Raw genomic sequence first — 12,051 nt, forward strand, 5'->3', positions numbered from 1 at the left:
CTGGCACTTCACACACGGACTCACGGAGCCACAGAAGGGTTTGGGGTGGGAGGGACCGCAAAGCCCATCCCATCCCACCCCTGCCATGGCAGGGACACCTCCCACTGTCCCAGGCTGCTCCAAGCCCCATCCAGCCTGACCTTGGGCACTGCCAGGGATCCAGGGGCAGCCACAGCTGCTCTGGGCACCCTGTGCCAGGGCCTGCCCACCCTCCCAGGGGAGAATTCCTTCCCAATAGCCCACCTGGCCCTGCCCCCTGGCAGGTGGAAGTCACTGACTCCTGTCAGTCACGGGCACGTCCCTGCCCGACGCGGGGATCCACAACCCCGCATTCCGGCACTCCCCCGAGCTTCCACCACCACCTTCTGCCCAAGCTCCCGGTGCGGCGGCCGCGTTCCTCCCCACCAGGGCCCGGCCGCACACACCGGGAGGGGAAGAGGCTGCGCTGCCGTCCTCTGAGCATCCCCCGGCCCTGCCCCGGGCCCGGCCCTGTCCCCGCATCTCTGTCCCCGCACCTGCGGCTCCGCTCTCTCCGCCCTGTCCCTGTCCCCGCACCTGCGGCCCCGCTCTCTCCGCCCTGTCCCTGTCCCTGTACCCGCGGCTCCGCTCTCTCCGGTCTGTCCCTGTCCCCGCACCTGCGGCCCCGCTCTCTCCGGCCCGGCTCTGTCCCTGTCCCTGTACCCGCGGCTCCGCTCTCTCCGCTCTCTCCGGTCTGTCCCTGTCCCTGTACCTGCGGCCCCGCTCTCTCCGGCCCGGCTCTGTCCCTGTCCCCGCACCTGCGGCCCCGCTCTCTCCGCCCTGTCCCTGTACCTGCGGCCCCGCTCTCTCCGGTCTGTCCCTGTCCCTGTACCTGCGGCCCCGCTCTCTCCGGCCCGGCCCGTCCCGGGCCCGGTGCCCGCGGCCCCGCTCTCTCCGCCCTGTCCCTGTACCTGCGGCCCCGCTCTCTCCGGCCCGGCCCGTCCCGGGCCCGGTGCCCGCGGCCCCTCCGGCGGCTCCTCCGGCGGGGCGGGCGGGCGGAAGGGGCGGGGCGAGCCGGGCGCGCGACCCGCCGAGGCCACGCCCCCGCGGGCACGGGCGGCCCCGCCGGCGCCATCTTGGGTGAGGGCAGCGGGCTCTTAAAGCGGCAGCGCCCCGCTCCGCACGGCGCGGCCGAGGGGGGCACCGGCACCGGCACCGGCACCGGCACCGGCACCGGCACCGGCACCGGCACCGGCAGCCGCTCCGGGCCCTGCCCTGCCCTATCCGCTCCGTCCCATCGCCGGCACCCAACCTCGGACCCCCCCACTGTCCAGCCTCAGCCCTGGCCCCCAGCAGAGACTCCGCATCACTGACCCCCCACACTGCTGCTGACCCCCCATCGCTGACCACCATCGCTGACCACCATCGTTGACCCCATATCACTGACCACCATCACTGACCGCACATCACTGGCCTCCATCACTGACCACCATCACTGACCCCCCATCACTGACCCCCCAGCTTTGACCCTCGTCACCAGCCTCCCCAGAAAAGACCCCCACCAATGACCCCCACCGCTGACCCCTCCCCAGCGCTGACCCCTCTTCGTCCCCGGTCCCCGGGCGGGCTCCATCCCCCCGTTTCTGCAGCGGGCCGGTCTGGAGGAGGAGCACGCAGCCCCACCAGCAGAGCCCACCCTGTGCCCCCAGTGTCCCCAGTGCCCCCAGTGTCCCCAGTGCCACCAGTGCCCCCAGTGTCCCCAGCGTCCCCAGCATTCCCAGTGCCCCCAGCGCCTCCAGCGCCCCCAGCATTCCCAGTGTCCCCAGCGTCCCCAGCGTCCCCAGCGTCCCCAGCGTCCCCAGTGCCCCCAGTGCCCCCAGTGTCCCCGGTGTCCCCAGCCGCGGTGCTGGCGGTCACTAGAGGGCAGCAGCATCCCGGAGCTCCCGTTATCCCGCCTGTCCTCGGGGACGTCTCCTCCTCCTCCTCCTCCTCATCCCCCTCCTCCTCCTCCCCCTCCTCCTCCTCCTCATCCCATGGGGACTGGCTCAAAAGCCGCTGGTTTCTCCTCCAGGTCTGGAAGCGTGGCCGGTCCCTGCTGGGAGACAGCCCAGAGGAGCAGGGAGCCCTGCAGCGCTCGCAGAACCATGGAATTTTGGGGAAAAGCCCTCCACGAGCCCAGCACTGCCCAGGCCACCACTGCCCCATGTCCCCAAGTGCTGTTAAACCCCTCCAGGGATGGGGACTCCACCCCTGCCCTGGGCAGCTGTGCCATGGCTAGACAGCCCTTTCCATGAAGGAATTTTCCCAATATCCCACCTAAACCGCCCCTGGCACAATTTGAGGCGTTTCCTTTTGTCCTGCCAGTTGTTACCTGGGAGAAGTAATCCCCACCCCGCTCCACCCTCCCTTCAGGGAATTGTAGGGAGCAAAGAGGTCCCTCCTGAGCCTCCTTTTCTGCAGGCTGAGCCCCCCCAGCCCCCTCAGCCGGGACTGAGCTGCTCCATGGGAGGAACACAGACCCCATCCCCAGTTTCCTGCCCATTGTTTTCCATGCTCAGGAGCACCACCAGAAGGAAGAGCAAACCCCGCTGGCTGGATGGGGAGCCCAGCCCCATCCCAGCAAGGCACGGCCAGCCCCAGGCTGGTCCCAGCCTGCCGGGAAGCCGCTTTGTTCAGGGAAACAGGAAGCCCTGAAATAGCAGAAGCTGGAAACACGTGGCCGGGGAGAGCTGGGAGCATCCAGTGTCCCCGCAGCTCTCCTGCACAGGCCCTTGGCATCATTCCAGGATGAACCCACTGCCCCCTGCCTCTACTGCTATAGCACATCCTCGTCTCCCACCCACCTCATCCCAGCAGAACCCATCCCTGAAAGCTCTGGGCGCTCCGAGAGGCATTCCTGAAAGCTCTGGGCCACCCTGGATCCAGCCCCCCATTTGGAGAGGGCACCCAGAGGAGAGGTGCTGATCTCCCTGCTCCCCCTCTTCCCAGGCTGGGATAAACCAGGGCAATCCTCAGGAAGGAAACAACCAGCTCCTGGCCCAGCCCCTACTGCAACTGTGCCAGGCCAGAGCTGCTGTCCCAGAAGGGGTCAGGGGGACCCAGAACTGGGCCTGAGCTGACCACAGCGAGGGCAGGCAGGAAGGAGGGAGGGAGGGATGGTCTGGACCGTGCAAGGCTGCAGGGATGAGCAGGAGGATGCTTCATCCCCCTGGGCTCTGCACAGCAACACACACCCAGCGTCGGTCATCCAGGGGCTGACAGCTGGAATGCTGCTGGAGCCAGCAGAGAGCCAGGAATAGTGGGTTCAGACAGACAGAGGGCAGGGCTGGATGGGATATTGGGAAGAAATCCTTCCCTGGGAGGGTGGGCAGGCCCTGGCACAGGGTGCCCAGAGCAGCTGGGGCTGCCCCTGGATCCCTGGCAGTGCCCAAGGCCAGGCTGGACATTGGGGCTGGGAGTAGCCTGGGACAGTGGAAGGTGTCCCTGCCCGTGGCAGGGGGTGGGATTGGATCTTTAAGGTCCCTCCGAACCCAAACTAGTTTTGGATTCCATGAACACATCCCAAAAAACGCAAATATCACAGCCAAATGGGAAAAGAGCTGAGCTTCACAATTGGAAACATTCCCCACAGCAGTTGGACAGGCAGGACACGGAGACCTGTGGGACACAGCGAGGAAGGAGCCTGGGGCTGGGCATCGTGCTCCCAAACACAAAGAATTACACGGGAAAACCGATATTCCAGGTCCAAAGATCGCTGCCGGAGCAAGCTGCTGACCTCTGGGCACAGAAATCAGGGGATTATGGCAAGGAGGGTATTTGCAGGCTTAGCCCCTGCCTGAATGGAGGCTGGAGCCAGGGAATGGTGACACAGGGCTGGATTCTCCTGGTATTGGATTAATTAGTTCAGTTCTGAGGTTAATGCTGCCTAAGCCAGTAGGGAGCCTGGCCCGCTTCAGCCGCTGCTCCTGAGCTCGCCCCGATCTGGCCCAGGCTCGGGAACATCAGTCCAAGGGTTTTGTCTGGGATGGGAATGGGGCTCGAGCTGTTAGGACAGCTCCTGATGGGGCAGAGGGTGCAGGAGAAAGCTCAGGGGCAGGATGACTTTTCCTTGCTCCATCCCGTGCCCCAGCGCTGAGCCAAGCTCCTTCGGCCCGGCGGCACGTGCGGCTCATCCCTGCCCGCTCCCGAGGGACACGGCCAGGGGAGCAGAACAATCCCGGGAAGTGACCGGGCAGGGGGGGACACGAGGGGACAGGATGCTGTGCTGGCCACCGCCACCGGCATTGTCTCTTTGGATACCTGCGGGATGAAGTCAGAGGCTGAGCAGGGAGCAGCGGCCAGAGGAAAACACCAAACCCCTGATCACAGGTGCCTGCCACACTCTGAGCCTCACCGAGGGCTGGGGGAGGCTGTGTCCCATCCATGGGGGCTGGTATCCCTGGGAGGGGGAACTCTCCTGTCCCCTGGGCAGCTGGAGGGCACACGGACACTCCCCAGGGACATCAGGACTCGGTGAAGTCCCAGCACTGCTGAGGATCCTGCCAGCCCCGGGGTGCAGCAGCAGCCCCTGGCAAACCCAAAAGGGCCCAAATTCTCCATTTCCTGTAAATGTGGAAGGATCCCTCCATGCTCCCAGGGCTGGAGCCAGGCTGGGAGAGCTGGGGGTGTTCACCTGGAGAAAAGGAAGTTCCAGGGAGAGCTCAGAGCCTCATCCAGGGCCTAAAGGGGCTCCAGGAGAGCTGGAGAGGGACTGGGGACAAGGCATGGAGGGACAGGACACAGGGAATGGCTTACCAGTGCCAGAGGGCAGGGATGGATGGGAGATTGGGAAGGAATTGTTCCCTGGGAAGGTGGGGAGCAGCTGGGATGGAATTCCCAGAGCAGCTTCGGCTGCCCCTGGATCCCTGGCAGTGTCCCAGGCCAGGTTGGATGGGGCTTGGAGCAGCCTGGGACAGTGGAAGGTGTCCCTGCCCCTGGCAGGGGTGAGATGGGATGGGCTTTAATGTCCCTTTTAACCTAAACTATTCTACAATCCCACAAAAACATGTGAGGGGGCTTTACAGCACAGAAAGCCTGTGACATCCCTGGGGTTAGGCTGTCTCCCAAAATAGTTACAGCCTCTTCCACCATCACAACCAGACTGTCTGGGCAGCCGGGGACTTCCCCAGAGAGCTGAGGTTCCTCTCCAAATCAGAGTGGCAACAGCTTCTTCTAGGGGAGCTCTGGTGACTCTTCCTGCCCCCTCAGTGGCTGGGGAGATCCTTCCAGGGGGGAGCAGCTTCACTGAGGAACATCACACCTGGGCAGGGTGAGGAGCTCCTCCAGCTCCATCAGCCCCAGGCACAGGCAGAGGCCCTGGCATTGCACGGAGGTCCTGCCTTGAGGGACCCTCCTCCGTCCCTCTTTCCTGGGGATATGAGAGAGGGAAAGGCAGGGAGATACGGGCAACCCTGCCCAGAGGTGGTCCCTACAGTGGTGCCCACCATGCAGTACGGGAAGGAGGTGACTGGCTGCCAGCCAGGGCCACCTCCACTAAAGCTGTCACCTCCCTGTCCCAGCACGTCCCTCTGGGTCCCCAGGAGATCTGCCCCAAGCCGGAGCTGCATCCCCCAGCCGGGGAGAGGGGCTCACTGGAGACCGTGGGAGAAAGTGTGTGGGACCCAGCGCCCACGTGGGCCCCAAAAGAGCCGGGTTTGTGGCAGGCTCATGCAGCCGCCCCGCTCGGGTTACCCACTTCCCGCTGCCGGCGCTTCCCAGAAAACACTCGGGAGCCGCTGGGGACCGCAGCAGGGAGCAGTGACAGCCTTGCTGGTGGCCCCGTGCAGCACCACAGCCCCACTCCAGCCTGGCCAGGGCTGGGCTGGGATGCTTTTCCTGCTGTGGGGAGCAGGGCCTTGGGGAGGAACTGCCTGTGCTGCAGGACGTGCATGTTCACGCTGATGGATTTTGCAGCAGCTCCACGGCACGTGCAGGGCCACAGACCCTGCAACCCATGGAGCCTGCAACCCACAGAGCCTCTGACCCACAGAGCCTGCAACCCACAGAGCCTGCAACCCATGGAGCCTGCAACCCACAGAGCCTCTGACCCACAGAGCCTGCAACCCACAGAGCCTGCAACCCATGGAGCCTGCAACCCACAGACTCCTCAGCCCCCCACTCCCCTCAGCCTCATATCCCCCTGAGTGTGGAGGGAGGTCAGGGGTCCTCCCAGGCTGCACAACAGCCCTTGGACAACTGTCCCTGCATGGGTCAGTGGATGTCACAACCTCCATCTCAGTGCCACCCTGGTGTGTCCCCAAGCTCTTCCTGGGGTTCCCAGGGAAAAAAAATCCATCCCTTGTCCCTGCAGAAGAGCCCCTGTGCCCCCAGGGAGCTGCTTCAGCAATGTGCAGAAGCCACAGAACCGTGGGATCATTTAGGTGGGAAAAGCCCTCCAAGACCATCAAGTCCAACTGTTCCCCCAGCACTGCCAAAGCCACCACTAATCCATGTCCCCAAATGCCACATCCACATGGTTTTTGAACATTTCCAGGGGTGGGGATTCCACCACTGCCCTGGGAAGCCCGGCATGGAGGTTTGGGATGATCTGCTGTCAGCACAGGCTGGGCAGGACAGGGCTGGCACTCGGTCCTCTGTCACCCCACACACTGAACTGGCACTGTGGAGTGCCCAGTGACACCCCCTGAACCACCCAGCCCCGACCCAAGCAGATGCTGAGATCTGTGTCACTGGGGCGGGAGAGGCTCCTGCGCTGAGGGGACAGCTCAGCCCTGGGACACGGGCAGCTCCCACGCAGCCAGCCCGATGCCGAGGAGCCCGGGGTGACACCCCAACCTGCTCCTGGCAACCCCCACAACAAACAAAGCCCCGCAGCGTCACCAGAGCTGTGCTGTGGCTGCGGAGGTTATCGGCCTCCGCAGATTTGGGGCTGGAAAATATTTCTTTCTGTAGCTTGGCAACATTTGCCATTGCTGTGGGGGTGGAAGGGGGCGAAGGTGACCTGGGGACAGTGACAGCCCGAGCATCGCTGTGACCCGTCGGGACTGTGCTGCGTGTGGTGGGTTTAAAGCCCCTTCCCACAGGGGCAGAACGGGACCGTGGGTGGAACAAACAGCAGAGTCAGAGCAAGACAGGGAGGGCAAAACGCTGAGTGCGGTGACTCAGAGGGGAAAAACGCCCTGGGTGACAGGGGGGTTGCTGCCATCAGCACAGCGGGGACAGTCCCCGCACCACCCTGGCCCCAGGGATGGGGGCTGTGTGTCCCACAGAGCGTCACGGGCAGATCCCTGAGTGTCACAAACATCTCTGAGTGCCACAGACATCCCTGAGCGTCACCACCTCGGCACACACTCACCTCCATCTCCGGGCTGCCCCTCGGGGTCCGCTAGGGACGGGCATCAGTGGTCACATCACACGGCAAGGGGACAGCAACAGCCCAAAGCGTCCCCTCGCCTGCCCTGCCCAGCGTTCTGGGGCTGCCACCCTCCTTCTGGGTCTGGGATCCGCGTGTGCCCAGAGCCTGCTGCGGCAGCACCGAGCCCTGGGGCTGGCAGTGGGGTGCCCAACATCCTCCTGTCAGCACCCCCAGGGCCGAGGGAAGAGCCTGGAACTGGCCATTTCCTGCTCGGACAAGTTGCAACAGAGCCGCACGTGATCCTGCTCCACGAGGAGAGCACAGGGAGAGGGGCGACGAGCAGAGCCACAGGTTCCTCTTCTGCTATCCCGGTGCTCACGGTGGCACCTCCCGGGGATGGGAAACCCCGGGGGGAAAGACAGGAGGGGAATCCCGGCGGGACCCATCAAACCACTCAACAGCCAAAGCTCACTCCGAGCCCGGATGGCAGAGGGCTGCAAACCCACATCCCGGGGGCCTGGTTCCTGGGGCCGCTGCCAGGGGAAGTATCCAGAGGACGGGGTGCCAGGGCAGCTCCCTGTGGGAGCAGGACCCCCGGAGCAGTGTCATCCACCCCAGCAGGATGGCCCATCTCCCTGAGCACGTGGAGAAAGGGACGGACTCTGCACCTCTCCCACCCCACACTGTCCCAGCGCCAGGGGGAAGGGAGGATGAGGGATTCCTGATATTCCTCCTCAGCCAGGCATGTGCTGCTGAGCTTGCTTCCCTGAGGTCTCCCCCTTCTCCAGCGCCAGCCCCACCAGCTGGCAGCCCCGGGCATCCCTGCTCCCACCCCTGCCCAAGGGAGAAAGACGGACACAGACAAGCAGAGGTTTAAAATCCTGTTCACAGAAACACGTCCCCTCTGTACAGCACAGAACATCTTTTTTACAGTATTTACAGCAGCAGTGGGGCAGAGGCATGGGGGGGACAGGGAGGGGCCCGATTTGGGGCTCCCCATGCAAAGCAAAGGGTCAGCAGTGGCAGATGCCACCAAGGAACAGGGCTTCCCGGCCTGGGGGGACACCGAGGTCACGCTGATGTCCTGCAAGCTGATCTTCCCCAAAATCACTCCAGGGGCTTCAACAGCGGCCCAGACTCCCCCCAAACCCCTCGGTCCCAGGAGCCGCCAGACCCCGCGTAGGGCAGGGCCCGCTGCCCGCCCAGGGCTGTGCTCTCTTGGCGCTGGCAGGGCTTGGCCACCATCGTCCCACGGCCAGATCCATCCCCAGTGCCCGTCCCTGTCCCCGGTGCGGCCCAGGAGCCATCCCCACCCCAGCCAGGGGTGCAGAAGCAGAGGCAGCATCAGGGAGACTCAGGGCTGGGGCTGCTCCTCGCCAGACTCCAAGGCACAGCTCACATCTCTGCAGGACAGTACAGAAGATGGTGACACTCTGCAGGGTTGCAGCAGGAATTTTGGGCAGGGGGTCAGCTCTGGTGCCCTGCCTGCCTCCCTCCCTCCCTCCCAGCATGGCTGGAGCCTGCAGAGGAACACCTCCCACCAGCCACCTCATTTCGGGCACCAGGGATGGGAACAGATACCAGAACTGTGCCTTCACAGTCTGCGTGGGGGGAAGTACTTTTTAATCGGGTTCTCTCTGCCTCCAGCCTGTCACGCAGGGCCCCTGTGAGAGGAAGTGGCTTCTGCCTTGGTTTCCCCAGCAAAGCAGCCAAACTCTCCAGAGCTGCTGCCAGAGACACCGAGCACAGCTTCACCCCCTCTCCCAGGGACACCCCCAGGTTCTTACCAGGAGGGAAACAACTGGAGGAGGCGAGCACGACCCACAGGCTGGCACTGCCCTCTCTGCCACCACACAGACCCACTCTCCTCCCTCCTCATGGGGTGTTCCCATAGGGTTAGGATATACCCCCCAAGTAAAGAGCAGCCTCTGAGCAGCAGCTGGAGGGAGGCTGCGGGCAGAGGGCCACAGGTCCCCGTGCATCTTCCCAAAAACATCAGCAGCTCTGCAGGTTGTGCTGTTGGGCTTCACTGCCAGGACCAACCTGGCCTCCATGTCCCCAGTCCCCTCTCCCAGGCACCAGCACTCCACCTCATCTGGGGAAACTGAGGCAGCAGAGGGGGAAGACACTTAAGCCATGGAATTTCTTCCCAAGCTGAAAGAGCTTGAAGAGGGAGGTGACATCCACGAGCCCCTCCCCAGAAGAAAAGATGGAAGGGTTTTGCAGCCAAAATCAAGTCCCAAGCCCCCTGCAGGGACCCCCAGGCAGAGGAGGTGCTGGCCAGGCTGTGCCAGCCCAGGTGTCCCACCCGTGGGATGTGCAGGGGTCAAGGCTGGGCACGTACCCTCCAAGGCTTTATCCAGGTCTGCGATGAACTCCTCCAGCTCCTGCGTGTCTCCAAGCTTTGCTAGTGGGGAAAAACACAGTCAGCTCTTCCCATTGCCCCTCTCCCTGAGGAAAGACCCCAACCTGACACAGCTACTCCAGCTGTTTCTGTCCCAGCCAGTCCAGCCTCGACTGGGAAAATCCCAATCCAACTTCTGCCTCTTCCAGGTTCCCCCCAGGACAGCCGGGCTCATTCCCAGCCTGTAGGGCCCCACTGGCACCTCCCTATCCAGGGCTGCCTGTCACTGCCAAGGCAAGCTGAGCACGGAGAAGGAAGCCCTGCAAACCCTTCTGGATGGGGCCAGGCTCACCTTTGGTGGGATAGGTGTCAGCTGGGGTGTTGAGGTGCTCCTCACTGGAGTTGAGGCTGCTTCCTGGGGACGTGCTGGCACCTGCGGACACAGAGCATCAGTCCCTGGCCCTGGGCACAGGCACCTGATGAACACTTTGCAGGAACAGGGCCCAATCATGCCCATGGCACAGGGTGGCACACTCTTGGAGACCCCATCTGTTCCTCCCCTGCTTCTGGGAATGCTTGGAAAAATGGAACTGAGTTTCTTTGTCAGGTCAAAGAGCACCAGAGGTTGTCTGGGCACAGTTATGAGGACAGGGTTGTTACAGGGAACTGGGTCCCTCCAAGCTCCTGGTTATCCCAAGCTTCTCATGGTCCTGCAGCAGCCAGCCTGGCATAAGGAGCCCTGGCAGATATTGGCAGGTCCTGGGCAAGTATCCAGCGGTCATCCCCCCGGATTGCTCATCCAGCCCACCACGGATGAGTCAGGCAGCATCAGCAGGAAGATTTTTTCATGGAGAAACCACAGAGCTCTCACCCTGACAGACACCATCCTCCCCCAGGGCTCCTCATCCCCTACTCCTGGAGTCCCTCTCCAGCTCATGGATGCCATCCCCCAGCCCCAGACTCCCTCTCCAGCTCACCAATGCCATCCCCCAGCCCTGGACTCCCTCTCCAGCTCACCAATGCCATCCCCCAGCCCTGGACTCACTCTCCAGCTCATCGATGCCGCTGTCGTACACGCTCTGTCCCGCTTTCCTCTTCAGCTCCTCCAGGTGCTGCTGGTACTGACTTGCAGGGCCCCGGTCAAAGTCTTCCATGACCTCGTCAAACTCCCTCAGCAGCTCACTGAGCTCCTCAGCCATCGCTGGGGGCAACACAGGGATGTTGTGGTGCCCACCGGGCAGGCAGGGCCAGCAAGAGCCTCCTGGGAGCAGCCCAGGCTGGGATGGGACAGAGCCAGGCTCCAGGTCCCGTCTCTGCAGGCAGTGGCCAGCTCTGGTCCGAGCACATCCAGCTCCTCGGACAGCTCAGCCTTTCCTCCACCTCACCCCACAGCTGAGCCTGGGGCCCGACCCAGTAAGAGCTGGTCCTACACAGGCTTGATAGAATCCCAGAATGGTTTGGGTGGGAAGGGATCTTAAAGTTCATCCCATCCCACCCCTGCCACAGGCAGGGACACCTTCCACTGTCCCAGGCTGCCCCAGCCCCTGTCCAACCTCGTCTGGAACATTCTCAGGGATCCAGGGGCAGCCACAGCCACAGCCACAGCCTGGCGGCACACGGAGGGAGCGAAGGAGGGCACAACCCCCGGCCGGGACAGTGCGGGAGCCGCGGGCTCCATCCCGCTCCCGGGGTGCCCGGAGGTTGCGGGGGGACACAGGAGCGGAGCCCCTGCGGGCGGGGGGTTCCGAGGAGGCGGCGGCCGTGGTTCGGTTCGGTTCGGTTCGGTACTCACCGGCTGCTCGGCTCCCTGCGCTCCGGTCCCGGCGGCAGCAGCAGCTCCCGGTGCCGGTGCCGGGGGTTTTGGCCCCGCACCGGGGGCGGGGCTCAGGAGGCTCCGCCCGCCAGCGGCCGCGCGGTCCGGGGGTCCCGGGGGGTCCCGGGGAGTCCCGGGGTCACCCCCCCTGACCCCAAACCTCCCCTCCGGCCCAGCGGGACCCTGCCCGCTCCCCACAAACCCCGCACAGGAGCTGGCACACGCGGCCCGGGCTCGGCTCCCGGGGAACAAGCGACGAACGGGCTCAAGTTGTGCCAGGCGAGGGTCGGGTTGGGTATTGGGAAAAATTCCTTCGTGGAAAGGGCTGTCCAGCCCTGGCACAGCTGCCCAGGGCAGAGGTGGAGTCACCAACCCTGGATGTGGCAACAACCCTGCGTGGATGTGGCACCTGGGGACAGGGGTTAGGGTGGACTGTGGTGGACTGTAGGTGCTGGGGTTGGACTTGGTGGTCTTGGGGGGCTTTTCCAACCTCAGCGATTCCACGATTCTCTCCCACCGGTTTCCCAGAGAGCTGTCAAGCCCAGAGCTGTGTCTGGGCACTGCCCTGGATCCTGGTCAGCA

The 12,051-nt window shown here is 64.0% G+C and overlaps 1 protein-coding gene across 2 annotated transcripts; it reads right to left on the reverse strand.

Moving 5' to 3' along the window:
- Positions 1-8,180: 8,180 nt before the first annotated feature.
- LOC125333069 (regulator of cell cycle RGCC-like) lies at positions 8,181-11,555 on the reverse strand. 2 transcript variants are annotated; one of them, XM_048318614.1, is made up of 5 exons: positions 11,449-11,555; positions 10,702-10,857; positions 10,009-10,089; positions 9,657-9,719; positions 8,181-8,715 (listed from the first exon to the last, which is right to left on the reverse strand). In XM_048318614.1, exons 2-5 carry the CDS (start codon positions 10,853-10,855, stop codon positions 8,708-8,710), a joined length of 306 nt encoding a protein of 101 aa, XP_048174571.1. In that variant the 5' UTR covers positions 10,856-10,857; positions 11,449-11,555; the 3' UTR covers positions 8,181-8,707. The 2 variants fall into 2 exon arrangements, with proteins under 2 accessions (XP_048174571.1, XP_048174570.1); XM_048318613.1 differs by having other exon boundaries at positions 10,702-10,933; positions 11,449-11,523.
- Between the last annotated feature and the right edge of the window lie 496 nt (positions 11,556-12,051).

Source organism: Corvus hawaiiensis, chromosome 14 (genome assembly GCF_020740725.1).
Source record: "Corvus hawaiiensis isolate bCorHaw1 chromosome 14, bCorHaw1.pri.cur, whole genome shotgun sequence".
Taxonomy (NCBI): Eukaryota; Metazoa; Chordata; class Aves; order Passeriformes; family Corvidae; genus Corvus; species Corvus hawaiiensis.